This window comes from Cololabis saira, chromosome 17 (genome assembly GCF_033807715.1).
Source record: "Cololabis saira isolate AMF1-May2022 chromosome 17, fColSai1.1, whole genome shotgun sequence".
Lineage (NCBI taxonomy): Eukaryota > Metazoa > Chordata > Actinopteri > Beloniformes > Belonidae > Cololabis > Cololabis saira.
The window spans coordinates 23986319-24007634 of record NC_084603.1 but is presented as its reverse complement, the minus strand read 5'-3'; the positions used below and the strand labels follow the sequence as shown (position 1 = coordinate 24007634).

General features: G+C 37.4%; 1 protein-coding gene across 3 annotated transcripts; it reads right to left on the bottom strand.

Moving 5' to 3' along the window:
* Positions 1-1011: 1011 nt before the first annotated feature.
* Positions 1012-20493, bottom strand: LOC133463347 (carbohydrate sulfotransferase 15-like). Of its 3 annotated transcripts, XM_061744839.1 has the most exons (9): positions 20292-20493; positions 10853-10922; positions 8073-8686; positions 6997-7336; positions 5871-6014; positions 3438-3594; positions 3100-3256; positions 1476-1623; positions 1012-1339 (listed from the first exon to the last, which is right to left on the bottom strand). In XM_061744839.1, the coding sequence occupies exons 3-9, from the start codon at positions 8529-8531 to the stop codon at positions 1149-1151; spliced, it is 1596 nt and encodes a 531-aa protein (XP_061600823.1). In that variant the 5' UTR covers positions 8532-8686; positions 10853-10922; positions 20292-20493; the 3' UTR covers positions 1012-1148. The 3 variants fall into 3 exon arrangements, with proteins under 3 accessions (XP_061600823.1, XP_061600821.1, XP_061600824.1); XM_061744837.1 differs by lacking the exon at positions 10853-10922; XM_061744840.1 differs by lacking the exons at positions 10853-10922; positions 20292-20493 and adding an exon at positions 19529-19544.
* Between the last annotated feature and the right edge of the window lie 823 nt (positions 20494-21316).

Genomic DNA, 21316 nt, shown 5'->3' with positions numbered 1-21316 from the left:
TTGCATATCCCTATTCATTTAACTGATATGGCTACCTTAGCTTCATTTACTTTGTTTGAAATGTTTTCTCTCTTTTTTTCATTTAGTTTACTTTACAGAAAAGGTTCATAAAAATGAAAATCTCCATATCCAACCCAGTCTTCATGTTTCTGTCTCTGTGACTCAGAATGGCTTTGAATCAATGGTGGAGGAAGAAAACGTTTCTCTAAGGAGGTAGGTGATGTTGGAGCAGTTACCATCTTTTTCAAAGATTTAGCTACAAAAGGATGTTCACATATTATAATTTCAACCAAATCCAGTGGAAAAACAAGCCAATGGTGAGTGCTACAAAAATTGTAAAAGTAAATTTGCTTTAAATTAGGGGGTCAGTTTTCAACAATAATAATCATAGTTTTCTGTTGTTTTCTCATCACAGGATTTTCATAATTTCCACAATTGGACTCCATTAGTACAAATAGTTTATTATTATAGAAATAAATCTATATAAACAATTCTGGGAGACCCCCTGTTAGTTATTTATATGTTCAGAATAATTATTAACAGCTAGATAAAAAATTTACAATTGATTGATGTAGAGGGGCAATTATTGCTCCTCTACATCAATCACTTTAATACATATCCTTTTTATTTAAGGACTGATACATTTCCAAGTTTTCTGAAATCTGTAAGTGTAATTGATATAACAGTGAAATTTTCAGTTTCTTTAAATACTTAGTATGTGTGTTATCATTTAGATGAAATGAACCATGAAAACGGAATCTTATGTTTATAATATAAACATAAGCTTCCGTTTTCATATTTCATTTCATATTTACATATTGTATATTATATATGTAATATGTAAAAGTCAAGTTCAAATTTACGAGATCGTAATCACTTGGATTTCCACTCAAATTGAAAATTATTAAGCGGTGTTAATTAATTAATTTGTATTCACTTTAAGAATGTATGTTATTTCAGTAGAAAACCTTTCAATATATATATATATATATATATATATTTATTTATTTATTTAATTACACACTTGATAATTCACTTTCATTCTGTCAAAAGCAAATAAATATCACAGTTTTTCTCCTGTGGGATTATTTATTGAGTATCTTGCTGTGACCAGTCACTTCCGACGTCTCTCCTGTGCTCATTCTCCCTCAGATTTTGCTCCAGCGAAAGGCCTTGTCTTCCAACAAGCTGGCCAGTTCATGGTTGAAGGGCTGGTGAAATGTATTGAGGATGTCTCTAGTGGCTGGCAGCATGGGGCCGAGGCTCCTGTCCTGCGCCCGCCGGGTGTTAGACATGGGCTTTTTGGTCAGTGCTGTCTCCACCTGGTCTGACAAAGGTCCTGGAAAAAATGTAGGTCAAGGAAGAGTTAATGAGACCAATTTAAAGCCAGAGAGATGTAGTCTCCCCCCAAAAAAACAGATAAAAAGTAAAATTGTCACAATGACAAATGTTTTTGTAGCTTTTTGGATACACACCTAAACTCAGAAAATCAAAAACTTTCTTGATTGTCTCTTTAAGGTTGGCTGCATAGTCCTCCAGTCGAAGAACTAAAATCTGTTCTCTTTGAAATGTCGTCATCCAGTCCAGTATAAATATGAAGTATATTCCCAGAGTTAGTCGAACCTGTGAGATATAAAGACATAAATCAGCACAAAAAATCTTATGCAGAGAACTTGTTTTACTACAGACAACAGTAGACAAACATGTAATAATTTAAACTTAGAAAACTACTCTGGAAATGGACTTTACAGAGTCACTGCTGTTCTTTGTTTACTCATCACAAACATTAAAAAGGTAGAGGCATATGGATCAAAACCTTGACATATAGCATACTGTATGTGACCTCTAAAATCCTGCACCGGTAAAATGCCCAATATCTGTAACATTTCAATAAATCACACTGTCACCGTGTGACTTCTGCTAAAGATGGGCCGTATTTTTGATATACATATTTAAAATACATATTCCGAATACAGAATGTATTTTTAAATTTGTATTTGCATTTAAATGTTAAAAAAAAGTCATAGTAGTTTGTATAAAATATCTTGCATTCCCCAGTTTAAAAATACTAAAATAGATTCTGAGATATCTACAAAATGGCATAACAGAAAAAATGATGCATGCAGCCTCATTGCTCAGAACTCGCCTGGCAGATCACATATTTTTGTCTATTTTTGATGTTGTCTTTCCTCATGACAATGAACATCTTCTAATTTATTTTCAGTCAGGTCTTCATCAGAACCCCACTTCTGTAGACAACCACAAACATTTTTTTAGAAATAACTTTGCCTTGATTAAATTTCGTTTTTAAATCATCACTGATGTTGATGTCATTAAATGTTGATTCGTTGATTTTGTCCTTTGTCATTGAATTTAATGATAAGTAAAAGCTGATAGACTGACACATATTTTTCAACAATGCTTTTCAATGTTCTACTGTAAATAAACTTAATCACCTTAACAAATGCATTTTTTAAGGCTTTGTTGGTGTGACTGTTGCCAGGACTTTGAACAAAACTCTCAAAACGTTCAAACGTTGCAGTAAACACCTTTGACAATATTAAGAAACATGAAATATAAAATCACTATAAAAAAATAGAGCAAACGCTTAAAATGGGTACAGCCCGGAGTGACCTCTATGTATGAATATCTTCATTCTTTAATTCATTTTACTGGACCCCAAATGAAGTCACTGGCTACAAGTCAATGCAGATGCAGTGACACTTTAAATCCTCTAGAGGGCACCATGTTGCAACAACAAGCCAAGAGTATCAAATTTGAATAGACCCTCTTCTCTATCTCCTCCAGAACAAAATCTGATTAAATAAAGGGTCTATGTTTGTTTGACTGAACATTATTTATTTGACTTGATTTAAAGTCTTCTCTAATGGGTTCTTTCTCAGGTGATAGATGATTTTACCATTGGTGTCCTAAAACAGCGATGTGTATATATATATATATATATATATATATATATATATATATATATATATATATATATATATATATATATATATATATATATATATATATATATATATATAAATCAACTCGTGCAGCTTGGGCAGTGTCAAAAGTGAGATGATATTTCCAGCTAACCGGCATGACGTTGAAGAGGCTGGTGTTGTAGACACAGGAACGAAGTGACCTCTCAGAGAGACAAGACTGAAACAATCGCACAGAGTCCACGACCTTCTGATGGAAGTCCTCTGCTGACTTGTTTGCCGTGGTGAAGTACAAGTAGTCGGAGTAGAGCCTGAGGTAAAGCAGAGTTTTAAGTTACATATTGCCTGGTGAACAGAAGGGATTCTTATTCAACACAAATACTGTCTGATCTGCAACATGACTGGGAAGCCCTAAATAATTCATATAAACCTTCGAAAATCAAATAAATGCAAAAGTATACAGAGGTACTGTAGAGACGAAGACCTGTCTACCTCTCTACTGGATCTCTGAGCATGATGATGATTTTAGCACCAGGTTGGACCGCATGGATGAAGTCCTGGACGAGGAAGGGAGGCGCTGACTCTTCTCTGTCTCCATGGAGATAGCTCCAAGCTTGGTTGTCCCACATGGTGGATGCACTGGCTTCACCTGTGAAGGCAGAACCTCTAGCATCACACTTGCCTTGCAGTCATCTGAAAATGCTCATGCCCAGTGTGACATAATCAAGATGGCCTTGGGGGAAGTTATAGAAGAGATGTGTAGCATTATGCCAGATGAATCTACAATCCCGATAACACATTAGTTAGGAGGGTATGTCAAATGGAAGTAAAAAATGGAGGGCATCAATTTCTGGTAATGGATGTCCATGAATTTCAGCTGCTCTGTACTATAAACATGATTCTGTAATGGAAATTACTGCATGGGCTCAGGAAAAAGGATAATATTATAAATGAAATATGTGTTTATGGGACATGAAAATCAATTTATTCAATTTTTATTTTCATTTTATACAGCATCCCCACTCATCTGGAGTTGGGATTGTAGGTTTGTAGCTATGCAGTAGTTAGGATTTTGAATGTGCTTTGTATAAGTCATCCTTTTCTTTTCTTTTACATAACAAAACATGCCTAATTTTGCAAAGAAGCCTTCATTCAACATTTCAAAGAAGATTCACAATCCATATAGCTACATTTAGACAATAGAGCAATGTCTTCTCAACTAAAAATGAAAGCAACCAGATGTGTTTCTATGAATACTTCTAAAGACCATGGACTACATGTCTTGCACTACAAACGATCTGGCATAAGGTGTGTGGTTTTCCCCTCCAGCTCTTCAGTACTCAATCTGTCATGTCTCTGATTTCAGGAACATGTGGCACGCACATGTGGCACCCACCGAAAGCAACAAGCTTCTCCATGAACTCCACCTGTTCTAAGTTCCACTTTTTATGTACATTTTTTTCCTTTTCATTTCCTAAACATTTGCCCACAGATTATACGAGTGGACTTTGTTCATAAGAATCACATGTGCAGTAAAATCTCGAGAGAAGCACCTTCACTTCTGGAACATGGAGGAGTTTCATCAACCTGACCGGCTGGGGACAATTTCAAAGTCAAGTTTGACAAAAATGTGTGTTTTTGTCAGAGTTCAGAGGCTGAGCAACTGATTGAAATGATGACATAGCTCAAAAGAGAGAGAGAGAAATGCGGCATCAAATACAAGTGGTTTAATACATTCACCACAAGTTCAAAGCAAATCACAAGTGAGGACTGCGGTGTCCAATGTCTTGCCTCAGGGCGCCACAATATGAAGACTGAAGGAGCCGATGATCATTCCTGCAACTTTCTGATTGGTGGAGAACCACTCTGTATGTAGAGGCACAACAACTACTTATTAACTTAACGTAAGCAACTGTTCAAGTTATAGAAAATGTATAGGACGAATCATGTGAAAATGAAAGGTTTCCATCAGGGATTTGGACACAACAATATACTGGATCTTTCCGTCACAAAATCATCCAACTGGTGTCCTAAAAACTGAAATGTGAAATACAAGAAAGATTTAAAAATATGCATCCATGCTTTCATTTCTTTTAGGGTGTTCTACACTACTTCTGCGCCTTCCCAGTGAGACCAGTAAAAACCTGCTTTCTTCTTGTCCACATGTTACAGACGTACATTAGATGAATGCAAGCTAAAAAGGAACTAAATGTGCAGAAGTTTCTCTGTTTGCGTTGTAATATTGCAAACAGTTTGAACATTTCAGTCATCCGTTGTCTCCATCTGCGTAATCCTGCAGGGTCACAGGGGTCTGCTGGGGACTTTTCCAGCTCATTGCGGGCAAAAGGAAGGGGTTAACTTGGGACAGGTCGCCGGTCCGTCACAGCTCAAACCAAACAAGGTGAAATGGTTTTGGGTTACTATGCTGCCCTCTGCTAGAAGCAAGTGGAATGCAGGTTTATGGCACTTGTAACCATTTTAAATAGTTTGTAACATTTAATTTATATTTCACCCTCTCTTTTTCTATAAATTCAGAGTTAGACTTGCTTCTGCTTTTATTGAATATGTCTGCAAAGATATGCTTTCCTGTGCAAATTGTCTGTCTAGTGCACTTGTCCTATAAAACTCATTCTGATATATTATGCCCTGTTTAAATTTTTATCATTCAGGTTTTTGTGGTATTTATCTGCCTTGATGGAAAGCACTTTGAACTGAACTTTCCTAACCATTCCTCATGAGTAAAAAGGAAGGAGGAGACCAGTGAGAATGGTGAGAAATAAGTTGTTTTGCCCCTCCGAGATGCAAAAGTAAAATAAAATTAAAAATGGGAATGAAAATAACTTTAACTTAACTGTTCTGATACACAATGGGTGCTAAAAATGACAATTCATTCCTACCCACCCATACATTTTCACGTGTGTTCACCTGTGATAATCTGAAGTGCAGGGTGGTCTCCAGAAGAATTTCCACTGATTCCTTCATGGATGTTGTGGGCTGCCAAGTCAAACAGATCCAGGTAATCTTCCACTGGAAAACGTTCCTGGAAACCTTCTTTGAAACGGATATAACCTGAGGTAACCAGAAATAACAGTCGTTATGAGGTAATTTATAGTGCCCTTTGCACAGATCTGTCTAATGAACAAATCAAAGATTCTTTAATACTCCACTGGAGAGTAACTAGCCGTGGTTTTGGTAATCTGCATGCACATAGAAATAACCAAACCCAATTTTGCAAGCACATAATACACTCATACAAGAAAATATACACCTATTTACCTCCAGACAACCCAGCACAGTATATATAATCACTTAAAAATGTTAAAATGCGTCAATGCATTTGCAATGAGATGCTTAAATAACAGAAGCTACACACACACACACACACACACACACACACACATGCACGCACACACACATACAGTACACACTCCAGCACTTCTTGCTGGAGGTTCACTATAAAAGCTCCCCAGAGAAGAGAATTAATAATGATTTTGATTGTAAAGTAGCTGCATAACATTTTATTTCACTCTCTTAAGTGCTTTTCTGCAAGTTTATTTCCACATTTCACTGCTGCTAGAAATTTTTATTTATCATTTGATCCTCAACTCTGGAGCACAAATTTATTTTTTCTGTTCAGTTTTTTAGTTCAGTTTGGTACTATGCAAAAGGATACTGCCAAAAAAGAAAAAACTTAGCCAAAAAAAGTATCCAAAGGGGAAACGTTATAAAGCTCAAAAGGTTTACGGTTGAGTAATAGTGGATTCACATGAGGAACATGTTAGAGTTTTACAAGACTATGGCCAACTGGAAAGACCTAACTGTACAGAGGTTTCTGAAAGTAATAGGGGTTTATATTAATTTAATTTGAAAGCGGTCATCAGTGACTTCCTGGTGTCTCTGTTAGTTGCCTAGCTACCTCACACAGCTCTCCACAGCAACTCAAATTAGACACAAGTCTTTAAGTATTATATACTATTTACTCCTGAAAGAGTCCCAATCAGATAAAATTGCTATTGTTTACATAAAACTTGCCCATATCTTTCTTCCTTACCAAAGCGTTTCCTAGTCCACCAGTGCGGCTCCTTTATGATGTTGAACTTTACCTCCGGGTGCATCAGCAGTCTGTGAAACAAGTCTGTTGTGCCACATTTTGGTTGACCAATAATGTAAAAGTATGGCAGGCAGCGCAGGCGGAAGTGTTTTCCGTCTCTGTGGCATACATGCTGGTGGAAGTTGGCTCTCAGGTGGTCACACGCGCTTTTGAAGCTCTTTGATCGCAGACTGAAGTGGTTCTTCCCGTATGGGTCCATGTTCAGTTCGCTGGAGAACTCCTCATACCAGCATGGGCTTTTAATGCCAGGTAAGAAACGGCGAGGGATTACTGAAAACAACTGGCGAGAGGAACAAAAAGGCATGAATTAATGCAGAGTTGCAGACAAATGTCTATTGTGTGAAATAATGATAATTGCCAGGAGAAGTATTTGCCTTTTTTTTTTAAAGCTACAATCCTGTGTTTCTTTTCCAACTGATGTCTTTCCACATGGCTTTTGTTCATGCCATGTTAACTGACGTCAAACTTTACATGTAGTCATGACATAAAAAGCATAAAAACATTTATAACTGATGTCTACATTATAGGATTTTCCAGCTTTGCAAATAACATAGCATCACCTAGTCCTCTTCTATGGTTGTTATTCAGTTGAAAACATTCCTGACAACCAAAATACCACAAACTGGTATTAAGCTTACTGACTCAGTTGTGCTGCAACATGTCATTGTAATTTTAAGCACATTTACACACTGGAAAATTGTGGAGATGTGTGAACAACTATGATGAAAACATCAAATATAGTAGATCTGCATTACCACAACATAACAGCGGTTTTGCACTTCGGGAAAATGTCACTGGTCATGGTCATTTTGAGCTCTGTCAAACAGCCATTTATCCCAGCGTTGGCTGGAATGTGTTTGTTATCTACCAGACTTCTGCAAGTCACGTTTGTCAGCAAGAAAATTAAGTAGTCAAAGTGTATATTTTCAAATTCAGACTGAAATTTGTATGTATAACAATAATGCTTTTTTACTGGCTAAAGTACAAACAAGTTAGATCTTAATTCCACATCTTACATGCAAATCTGTGTCAATGATGTCCCTTTGATTAGGCACCGTCCTGGATGTGTACTCCTTAATGGAGATGACTTTTGCGTCCATTAGACTCTCCTCGGTAGAAACGTCTGCTGTGGCCATGATGGTCGGGATGGCCACAGGTCTGAGCTGATAGGGTAAGGCAGTGAGCAACAGTCTTTTCTTGTCCCACGTCAGGATGTATGAAGCCATGATGAGGAACATGAACGTCAGGCCCAGGAGGAAGCTAACTACTTTGACCTTTGAGATGTGCCTGAGGCTGGTTAAAAACAACAAGGGAGCTTGCTTGATCCTGAGATTTTCATGAACATTCATGTGCCTGAAATGAAAGAACGTCCTGACGGAGCTCTTTCCGTAGTCTTCAGCCAGAGGCCAACTGTGCAGGCTGTGAATGTAGTCACCTGGCGTGTTGCTCGTACACTTGCAGTCTGATAACGGCATTGCGACACAGACCCAGAGCAAGGCATGTGGAGAGAAAAATCAGGATATTGTTCCCTGAAAAAAAATGTAGGTTTCTGCAGCAGAGGTTCTGTTAATCTCCAGGTGGTTATTCGTCTTCATTTCACACAGGTTTCCCAACTCTTCAACAGGGTCTCCTGCAAAACAGTAACAGGTGTTAAATCACAACACATGTGGTTTTAACCCAACAGGCAGCAGTGAGGTTTCCTTTGAAGCATTTTAGTCTTTCCCCACAGGGCCAAGAAAAATTAGTTTGAACATTTTTAATATTGGGGTACTTGAACTAGCTATATTTAGTCTCTAATGTGTCAGTTTGGGAATTTTAAACCATAGTTTTCTATAAGAGGAGTCCCATCTTGTGTTTGAGGTTAGCTGAAGTGTGTGTGTGTGTGTGTGTGTGTGTGTGTGTGTGTGTGTGTGTGTGTGTGTGTGTGTGTGTGTGTGTGTGTGTGTGTGTGTGTGTGTGTGTGTGTGTGTGTGTGTGTGTGTGTGTGTGTGTGTGTGTGTGTGTGTGTGTGTGGTCTGCTGTATGATCATTTGCCACTCTAAGGTGAGGGCTATATGCAAAGACTGGCTTTACTAAGACATTTCCAGGGTCAGAATAATAGCTCCTCTGTAATCTAAAACTAAAAACACACCATTACTTTCTGCAAGGTAAAAGCCCACCAAGAGCTTTATTTTGTTAACATGGAAACTTTATTTTTGACAGCTAAGTTGGATATTGATACAGGTGGGCACCCATATGGCAAATCCTCACATTTCTATTCATCTTTCACAACATGAATGATAATATAGTAGGAATGATCATTTCATGGGTACAGTGCTTCTGCAGTCCTGTGAAAAAGAAAGTACTAAAAAAAAAGTTAATTGTCTTTTCTTTTTCTCTTTTTAAAGGATTGGTTACTTATGCTACCAGTATCTCACCTCATTGTGGAAAAAAGTAGGACACATGTATTTCGAAGTTGCTTAACTTTCTTGAGAAGTTTTGGCAGTGATTCATGCAACGCTCTCTTGGGTTCCTGATACAGCATTGCTAGACCATTGCAGCATCGTGACTAATTTATTTTTCAGCTATTCTGTTGTACATTTACTTTTATGCCTGGGATTGTTGCCTTTTTGAAAAATACCGTTTACACAAAGCTTTAAATGTTGCAGATGACTACACAACACTTTGAAAACCTTTGGTATACAGAGGAATTGGTTAATTCAGTAACAGAAAGTAGCCCAGGTCTTATTATTACAAAGTAAGGCCAAACAGCCACCAGTTTGTCCTGATTAGATTGACATTAGACATTTTGAGTTCTTGTGGATTAATCAGTTATTCTAAAACATGGATCAATATAGTTACGTCATGGTGACTTAATCCCCTCTGCTGGCATGGCTATTTATTAAATTACAGGACCAATGTTTTATAACAACTTTATATCAACAAATGGAACCTTCTTGAAGGGTCGGGGTTGGTCTGTCATGATATTTGTATATTGAATTTTTAATTTTAAAAATCTTTAATCTGAGAAATAATTTAGTTTAGACATTTAAAAAAAAGTTATTAATTTGCAATATATGCCATTTAACTAAAAAGTATTGAAATGACTGCCTGCAGTGGAAAACCCTAATGAAATTCCTTTGATAGTTCAACTGCTCAGAAGTGCTACAGTATTTCCTCAAAGGAAACCTCCAAAAAATACAGAACCATTTCAGGTGATTCACGCTGTGAGTGAAACTAAGGATTCAAAATGTTGAGTATAATCAGGTAAAGCTATTGTCATTCATGTTTTATTGTTTATTGCAGTTAATGCTTCAATCTCTTTGCCAAATCATCTTTTAATTTCAAATCTCTCTTTCAGCCTTGGTTCTTTTTTTTAATAATGAGGATACAGCCTGGATATAATGACAGGTCCAAGCACCTGTCTGCATCAGCTCCAGCTGTAGGCCGTGTGCGGTGAAAGATACAGATGGAAACACAGGCTTCACACTACCCTGACCTCTGCATAAATATTGAACTTTATTTAATGGAAAATTCAATAAAAGTGCAGGAATGTAAACTCTGGAACAGAACTTGAAAGAAGCTGGAGTTAGAAAGATTCCAAGTAATATCACAATTCTTTATCTGCATATTTTGATATTTTGATTTTTTTTTTTTAAATCTCTATAGGACTCCAAATTTAAAAAAAAAAAGTTAGAAAAAGATACTTCTCTGTTGATGAACTTAAAGACATTTTGTTTTTAAGTTTTATTTATTTAAATTTAAAAACTTCCAGTGTAACCTTTACACATGCAAATGTACATTCTTTAATGCTTACAGCCTTCCAATGATCCATGTCCATGTGGAACAATGCCATAAACTGTGGGTGACTCAAGCACAGTCTGTATCTGGACAAATTAGATGAAAAGGTCAGCAAAAGAACTCAGAAGTCAAATAGAAACCTCTCGCACACTTCCTGGACAGCTTTAAGGCCTTGCAGATTTATCAGGAATGCATGCTGATATGTGCAAGCCTGCGTGGGCAGCCACTTGGGGTGGGAGAAGAACTTGTTTCTGATCCCTCTGAAGTTATTAAGGGGCTCATTTAATTAAATATCAGTCAGACAGAGGCAGGGGTGGGCTGTTTAAAATGTCAGTGAAAGAAGCTCAAGTCACTAGGTTTGGGTTTTAGTTGGCAGTGCTGTCTCAGATGCTAATCTTAATTTTGACTGTGATAACATGAATTTTTACAGTTAGGGAAATAAAGAAAAAAATCGTTATGCTTTTCAAATTAAACCCTGTTCAACAAAGGTTCTTTCCTGCAGTGATTTCTGGTTGTTTTTATTCATATGTATATATACAGAGAGCATAAATGGCGTAATATTTATATATGGGGGTCTAATGTGGACACAGATATTTTCTAAAACATAGAAGCAAATTTATCCTTAAAAAGTCTTTTGTCCCATAGTTTAATTTTCTTCGCTGCTCTAATATTCCAACAGACTCTGGTACTTGTTATCATCTCTGTTCTCTATACCTATCAAAATTCCCAATATAGAATCATATCTGGTTGGAAGTACATTTCATAGTAAAAGAGAGAAAAAAAAAGAGATTTTGAAATCTGGTTGGAAGTAAATCTGGTTTCTAAATTACTAAGGTAACATGATGTCCTGATCCAATTGACGAGGTAACTAAAATATTACGTTTCCAGAGATGATTTATATGAAGGAGAAGGACGTTTCAACATTATATCACCTACACTACCGAACCAAGACTGGTGGTACTTGAAAACTCTTCCCAGTTAGCACCACAGCAGACAGGCAGGCACATCAACTAAACACGCACACAGTAATCAGCGGTACCTGTTAGAAGTTTGAATAGAAAATGGTGAGATGTGCTTCTGAAGGGCTTTCATCACCGCTTTTTATAGAAAGTGTTACAAGTCAAAGTCCTGTGTGAAAATAGCTTAAACAAGGAGAGACAAAGGATTTCAATAAACCCATTTGCAAGCAGAGATGTCCACAAAGTCAAGTAGCACTGCAAAGGTACTGAAGCATCTCAAAGAAGCAGTAGTTTCTGTCAAGAAATGGGAAGTTTCCATTTCAGCACTAGTGACATATCTCAGAACATATCTCAGAACCATATAAATATACAGTATTATTGTTCCTGATGGGTAGATTGGCAGGACATTTAAATACCCTAGGTAGGAAATTAGTGATATTATAATTTTTTTAATCTCTTAAGATTTCCCAGTTTTTATTGAAGAAAAAATAAAGTTTGCCATGGATATTTGTAGAATTAAAACTAACAAGCCAATACAAAGTGTTTTTTTGTTGTTTGTTTTTTTCAATTTTGACACTATTTCACAGTTTGAAATCGTAGTATATCCAATCATTAAGCACAACGATACATCCATTCTTTGATATTGATCTTTGCTATTCACACTCAATTTGTGTCAAGTTTGGGTCATATATTTAGTTTGTGAAAAAATCATTTAGTACATATCTGAATGCACAAAACATTTTAAATGCATTGTCTATGTCTTACTGCTCCTTCTTTAGTGAAGATACTAAATTTAAAATAGGTCAAATCTATTTTAAGACACCTTACGCCAAACCTTATTTCAGAGTAAATCATCCATAAGTTAGTTTTGTGTAAAATAACTATACCACATTAAAACATTAGAGAAACCAATGTTTTTGAAAAGAGGTCTTATATGCTTTTTTTCATCAAATTTATCTCAAATTGTCATATACCCACTTTTTAGGCTGTAGCTATCATTTTCTGGGGTGTGCAATTGATTGAGCAATGTATAAAGCTTTGAAAGAGCAGTCACATCAGGATATCAAGAGATGCAGATTTTGTTTCCTCAAAATGACTTTCTGTTGAGTATTGATTGCATCTGCAGATTAGTCCTCTAATCTCCAAGCGCAGATCAAGCCAGCGCATGCATCGCTCCTAATGTGGTGGGTCAGCGCTACTCCCCAGAGGCTACATTTACTTAAAAAAATAAAAATCCTTCAACTTTCTCTGTCACTGTAGAATGTGACTGGGAGTAACATGTTTGGTTGGCTGAGGAAGGCGACTAATAACAGCAGTTACAGAGGGGAGTAAAGGGAGGTGAAAGCCAAGCAGGCTGCTCACCAGAGCACACAAACAATAGAAGCTTCAGGCTGCACAAACTACCAGGCCCACACAGTTGTAGAGTCAGATTCAAAGTAAAAAGAATTATATTGGGGTGTTTGATAAATGAAAAACAAATTGGCACCAAAATCACATGATATGAGACTTTCAAATAAATCAATATTTGATCAGACAAGGCTCACGTCTTAAGAAAAGAGGATTCATTTTAAACTCTAAAACTCTTTGACCCAAATACATTCTGCTGTTTCAGGCAGATTTGTGTCTTTTTGTTACTATCAAAGGCAAACAAATATGGGTGCAGCCAAGTATGTGTGCTTTATCTAGGGTTCCGCTGAAATGATCTATCAGAAAACAGATAAAAAAAAGATTTAAAAAAGCAGATTGTTGCATATGACTTTAACCTCTATCACTGGAACATCTCCGAAAACTGCATCAGCTTCTGCTCTGCATTTTTCTGCCTCATTAGACACGGAAATGTTTACTCCAGAGATAAGTTAAACAAGACACAGCATCAGCTCGCTCACTGTTCCCTGCACAAGAACGTAAACACTGTGGGTGCTGTGTATCATAATGTAAACAAAACTGATGATGAAGTATTGCCCGTTATTAAAAATCAGCTTTAACCTCTTTAATTAGTCAAGCATCTCACGAAAGCATCATCTGGAAACCACCGATATTTGGACAAGTGTTTGTACAGCAGCCAATACTGTGATATTTCACCAAATATTACCATATTTGGTGAATATTTTGAGTCCACCGACCTCAGAAAGGCTGCAAACTGGTGTGTCTTTTTTTTTTTTTTTTTTTACCAATAAGTAATGCCAGCACATGAATTATCATATCAGAAGCTTATGGCTGTAAAATGGACAAACTTCAAAGCTGTTACTTTACTTTTCAATAATTACTATAGTAAAGATACAAGTGAATGCTATATTTCTCTTCGGTGCTTCATTAATATAATGAATATAGCCTGATGGAATTCACTTTCAACTTTCCAATATCATATATTCTGACTGTGAAAGCACAAAGGCAAACACATCAAGCCCTGACGCACCGACGCAGTATTGCACCAGTGATGACACGATGCCAATCAGACACATCTCATCCTGTGCAGCAAAGACACCAGCTGTAAAGCAAACGATAATTAGCATCCCCACTGAGCTGCACCGCAGAAAAAAATATTGCGCACACTGTGCAGCTTTGTTCAACTTCAGAGTTGTGACTCTATGAAATAAAACTTATATAAATACAAGGAATGTCTAGAATGGATCCACATTAGTTAAAAAGAACAGACGACTCAGTTCCAAGAGCCAGCATGCACAACTCAAACATAGCCTCCCCTTTTATAAAGCACGTTTTAATCATGTCTTCATGTTTATGCTTTAGTACATCCTGATCCTCAGCAGTGCACTATGTGACAGAGACTTGGCTGAATCCCAGCCTTGAGAAATGGGAGATGTAAGAAAATTCTGATGCCACAAAAGTAAATAGAGCTGCCTCCTCACTGATGGAGAACACAGACAAAGATTTGGACACCAAACTGAGGTAATAAAAAAGCTCTCTATATGTCGATGAAAAGGAAATTGTACGTCAAAATAACACTGAAGAAAGAAAGAAAATCTGGATGCGTCCTGCTGGGAAATGCTCAGACTTCCTCTTTCTCTCTTGCTCTCCTTCTTCCTTTCTTTTCAAGTCCTTTAACAGACAGATCGTGGATGAAATCTTCACAGGAAATATGTGTTCTGACAGCACAAACAGGCCCGGAAACTGGCTTAATACATCCAATCAGGCTAAACTTATCCCTCTGTTTTCTTTACAATTCTCTCTTGGATAAAAGATGACAGGATTGCCTGTCAGGGAAGAGTGACTATGGAACAGGCAAGCTATTGAAGTAAAAGTACAGTCTAAACAAAAGACACACATGCTTAAAAAAAAAAAGTACTAGTTTAAACCACTTGTTTCCCCACAGTCCACATTAACATCTGGAGTACAGATATAGTCTTCACTAACATGTTATATTTGGGGTTGCATGTCAGTGTAAACTGTGAATCTACATGCTAATGTCTTTTTTCTCTTTGAACAAGTCATTTGTTTCAACAGAACCTTAAGTTTTACATTACCGGTACTTAAAGAATATCAGAAATGTTAACTGATATTTAATGAATGCAAGGGTGGAAAAGTGGTAGTGGAAAGTTCAACGAAATAAAGAGAATCTGTGGTCAGCATGAAGGGGTGGGGCCGCAGGAGGGGTCTTTTTTTCAGTCAACCTATCTGGAGTGTCTCATTGGAAAAACTGTAGATTGAAATGCAGAGGGACCTAAGTAACAGCTTTTGGATTACATGATCATCTGGGAACCCATCGTGCAGGGCTGTAACTGTAAATAAGCTGAAATAGAATCTTTTCTTTTGGTTCCCAAGCTCTGCCAAAGTAACTTTCAAAACTGAGTCAGATAGCTTTAAATCAATATCAATAACAATTAAGAGTTAAAGTGGTGTCATAATAAACTGGGAAATAAAAGAGTTAAATCAGTTGAGAACAAAAAATGAATAAAATTCATCCAAAAGGAGGAAGCAAGTTAAACGTGGTACAGTAGCTAGGGTTGGATGAATTGGATGGGTTTCACTCATTTGCGTGTTACCAACTGAAACAATTAATTTAACTTGGTTGACAATTATCTTTTTGCAGTTGGACCATGAGTGTGTAACAGTCTCTTCAAGCACAGCCCCTCCTGCTATTGATTACTCTTAAGCAACCAATTACTCCTGCGGACAAACACTGCTGCACCCATTTCTTCCCATGACATACACAAACATCACGATCACTCCTATGAGATGTATCAAGTTAGAGTTTTGGAAAAACTTGTTTTCTTGTCTGAATCCCATGCTTCAATAAATCTGTTTCAACAAGTTCTGTTATAGTTTTAGTTTCACTTTCACCTATCCCTGCCTTGTTGCTTTTCTCTTATTAGCTTCATGTTTCAGCCTATGTTTCTCCAGATAATCAATTATTCACCCATGTACTGTAGATAAATTGCAATTAATCAGAACCATCACTGACTTAGACAATATCATTTTAATTTTTAGTAATGATCCTCGGTCACCATGGCTAATATCAAAGCAATTTATTATGTGCTATAAAACAAATACATAAAAAGATGCAACCTTATCGTCAGACTGCTCTACATTTTTACTCTAGACTGTAAAGGTGGCACCAAAGCTCAGTTGGTCTTCTATAGTTATGGAAGTTAAGTCACTTTACAACACTAAGATTCACTCTTTTGTTTTGTCTCTTACGCTCAGTCTCTCAGTAATTCTGTTGTTGCTTACTTGAGTCTTGGTCTCCTCTGCCATGATGTACACTGTATCTCTGGGAGATACTTTCATAATTCTTGATGTGTGAACATATATGTGTTTATTACAATACCAGGGTTATCTTTAAAAATCGTTTTTTTTTTAAGTAGTGGCAGCTCCAAATCTTCAATTAGGTGGTAGGATCTGACTTTTGCAACCAATGACATGGACTAATTATCAATCGTCTGTTATTGCTTTTGCATTCTAGCTTTGTTTCAAGAATATCTCCTGTTTCTGAAAATAAACTCTTGGATTTAATGCAATTTGTCTTTCCTTTTAACTTAATAGACTCATAATAAAAGCAAAATGAGCATGTCACAGCTACGCTGGTGGGGTTTTCAAACGGAAAAAGGCTGCATGTTGGCATAACGCTAATGCTCTAAAGCTGGCTCACGACTCTAGCTGCCGACTAAAAACAGGACACTGCAGTACTCCTGGGTACCCTGTTTTACAAATTTGGATTTTGTTTATAAAAATGATGGGGTATCAGTCGGTGCATAGATGTAAACAGTCTTACTTGCATACTTTAGAGAAAAAAAAGGTTGGTTTTAATTGAAGTGAATTGAGTTAAAGATACCATTACCCTTAATTGTGGCAGAATCTGTGAGTATTTTCAATGCTGGTGTTGGAACTGGAATAACTCTAATGATAAGAGACGACCAGAACGGGAGTCCAAAGTTACTGGTTGTTGTTTTTTAGTTAATTATTTTTTCTAATAGTACGGATGGAAAACCACAACAACTACAACAACACTTCCTAAAATAAATCAAACAAAACATTCCTTCAAATGACATTAAAACCGATGTGTCCATAAAAAGAAAGTCCTGTATTCTGCCTTAAGATGACAGCTGTTAAAATTGTTTGATGTAGTAAGAGATAATTGGCTGACAGCTAATTCAAAATGACTGATTAACTTTATTAACCATCAGACAAAGGCAAAAGCTCTGTCGGGGCTTTGTTTGGTGAGTACAGCTCTGGAGTCTTTGTGAATGCAGCACATGTCTCTTCTTGAGCTGTGACCCCACCTTTAGTAAGCTGATGAAAGGCATTTGAAGAAAGAGCTTGTCAGTGCTGTTCAAGTGACTTCAACTGCTTTTGTCTGGGAAGACGTACTACTGTAAATCCTTTCTGCACCCTCAAAATGTTCAGACAAGTCTTGTAACAACATGCCTGTGCTGGTTATTTTCTTATGTGAGCTAAAGGGAGAAAGCAGTCTAAATGAACTCAATATTTAAAGAATCTGCTCGTACTTAAGATGTGATGAAATGTAAATGTTAAATATTTATATTTACACTGTGATTATCATGTACCATGAACCTCATATGTCTTAAGAATAGATAATGCTTTCTTCTGATTAATTCCTAATACCCTATTGCTTTCAGGCATAACTGACAATATTTGTCTTGGCAGGCGACTCATACTGGTTCTAAAGCAAAACAACATGAGAAGCCACAGAGCAGCGTTTTCCGTTTAACCAATTTCTTAACTGGTATGCAAACAGCAGGCTAAGAACAAGTTTTAAGATGATGAAAGTGTTTAAACAGCCCACTGAATAATTTATGTTTTTAAGAGTAACTTCAGCCATAATGGTCAGAGGGGGAAAAAAAGGAAAAATAATGGTCAGAGTATGCATGCCCTTCATGCACACAGAACAGACATAACATTAAAAAACCAGGTTAAACAAATAATGTACATTGTGTGGTTATAATGCAGTGCCCTACTGGCAAACCCTGGATCAAAATATATGTTTGACAAGTGCGTGTTAACTAAGCATTGCTGCAGAGCAACTGCATAGCAGTTCTTGACCTGCAGCTGAACTCACTGGATCTCGTTCCGATCAAGCATCTGCAGGATGTACTGGATGTCCAACTGGACATAAGCTGCCAATATCGCTGTTCCAGAGTCCACAGGACACCCCAAAAGAATTAGCAAAGCTGTTTTTGCCATAAAAGATTAGCCTAGAAAAGCAGGTGGTTTTAATGTCATGGCTTATTGGTACTTGAATAACCATATCAATTGTGTCAAGATTAATCAATTTAACTGGGTAATAATGTGATCTGTGCAAAATGTGACACGCAAAAACTCCACTGATGAACGAACAACAGAAGATATCTTTAAGAGATACTTTATCTTTAAGAGGGACTTTCAAGTATCTCTTCACCAGATGGAAAAAAAAACTGAACTGAGGAAAAAAATGATGGTTTAACTCATCACTCAAAAGAAAGAGCTAAACTATAAGAAAAGTGACAGAAACACACACAAAAAAAGTTCAAAAACATACATAGTTTGTTCAAAACCATTTTCATGTCAGAAATAACACTGAGTCAATCTTAAATCACTGAAGTTCATAAGTTGTTTACTACTCCTATTCGAACATGTCATGACTGTTGCTGCTACCAAAAAAAAGTGTCTCTCTTGCATTCATTGTTCAAATGTTGAAGCATGTATTTTACCTTAACTGTCATGTTCGAAATAAAGACTTTGAATTTGAATTTGAAACTTGTTGTCATCTTCGGGTATCATCTTTTGAAATAGAAGCTGTGAGAAGTTTCCAAAACACTTCAGCATCATGCAATCCTCCCACATTCCATCAAGTAGTGCTCCATTACAAAATCAGTCCATTTGTGGCCCCCTGGAGTCCAGTCTAAACAATCTGATATGGAAGAACTCGCTCCCTTTTCCCCTCTCATACTTCTCGCATTACCTAAAGTTTAGGAAACACTTGGCTCTGCCAAAAGAAGCACAGCTTTTATATCTCGCGGCTCCGGACATTTGTTCCACAAATTCGGTGGGCAACCTAAAACCTCCCTGCCCAGCAGACCAGACAAGCTGCAGGGCTGGGAGCAGCAGCCGTGGAGACGTTTGGCATGGGTGTGTGCTGACTTATGGAGTGTGGAGAGGTATAAGGCAGCTTACAACGCCACATCTATCTCCCCATTCCCTTACATTACGCTCCAACTCTTTCCCCCACTGACTGACAATTTTAAAATGGGGAAAAAAAAGGAAAAGTATTGATTTACAAGCTGCACTGGAAGTCCACAGAGGCATGTTTGTCAAAAGGTCACCAGCCTATACCTGCCTGGGCATTAACTCTCATTTGGAGCAGAGCTACATCCCCTTTAACAGACTGGAAAAGAGAGGAAGATGGCCTAAATGTCAAGCAGAAATAACATACACGCAGATATCTCATACATCAACAGATCTCACAGTTTGGTCTTGGAAATTCTTGCAAGAAAGTGGAAAAAAAAAAAAGATTTGACAAGCTTGCTCATTTGCTGAGATGCATGAGAAAACCCGTTCACTTCCCATGGCAGGAGTTTGCTGAGAGAATTCCTGAAACTCTGCTGTTAACTAAGGTCTACAATCAACTGAAGAACAATAACAGGATATTCAAGAGAGTTTGGAGGAGGTATGTAGACAAATCTTTATAGCTTATCTTTAGCTAATAGAGTTGTTTGTGTATCAGCCTCTGGTATCAACCCCCCTAGAGAAATGTCTCAGAGATATTCTGCAGCTGTTTAGTGCAGCAGATGATTCAGCCAGAAGTTGACTTCGTATTACTAAGTCCCTCCAGAGACATTTTTGGACAGCATAGTACTGAGAGTGTTTTTATTATGAAATTGCATTTTTTTTTTCTAATGGCTCATGCTGGGACATTGGGTGTGTCCGCAAATATTAATTCAAATTGAAATGACGGGTTGGTTGAAATAACAACAACAACAAAAGTCATCTTCTTTTTGACGCCTATGTGATTTCGGCAGAAATAAATGAAGAAATACTCACGCTAGAGTTGAGTCGGTTGATTCGAGATGTCTCTTTTGCAGCTGCTCACCAGCAAATATCCCGCTTACCGGCTGAAGGAGTCAACCCGATCTGACAGGTCTCAAGAGAAATAGTCAAGTGTATCCTCAGTGTGAGCCGTCCTCATGTTGGCAAATGAAGACTACTTTTCGTCGTGGAAATGTCTCCATCAGACTCTGGAGCTCTGGAGCGCGCAGAGGAAAAGAGAGAGAGGAGGAGGCGCGCATGTGGAGCAGCCGCGACAGCTCCGCTCTCATTAAGGCTGATTTATGGTTCCGCGTTACACCAACGCAGAGCCTACGGCGTAAGTTACGCGGCGACACGCACCGTACGGTATAGACTACGCCGTAGGCTCTGCGTCGATTTAACGCAGAACCATAATTCATGCTTAACTCCTCAGTCTCGAACGGATTTGATTGACTTGGGTTAAATAAAATAATACATAAATGAGAATGAGGTGAAGAACATCAAGCGCAAAATCAGTAAATAATTTGTGTTTTGTTTAGTTTTTTGGTGAAAGAGCATTCAAATTAAGTGAGACAGTACGTGTATTAAAAAAAAACAACAACTCTGCTATCTGATCAAACTTGACATTACAACGTAGGCCTACTTTGTGAAGCCAAGACACCATAAAGGAGCATATGGGAAGACGCCCAATGCATTGTCTGCAGGGAGCAATGGTAGTGGGAAATCTGTTCATGTCTGGCATTAACCACAGCTTCTCATCATGATGCGAGACCGGCTCTGCTGATACTATAATCAATATCAATACATTTTGAAGAAATTGAAGCACAGTTCCATGTGTTGTATATGGAGAAAATGCATCATTGAAGGTTTCATTTTGGTGAAGTTTTGCAAAATACTTTTTTTTTTCATGGAGAGTACTGTTACAGGCAAGTGGACTGACAACTACGGATATATTGTGCAATCAGGGACAGTTCATGGCTGTGTCATATTTGTATTTGATGGCACAGCATTCACTGAGATGATTATAACTAGGTTTTAAA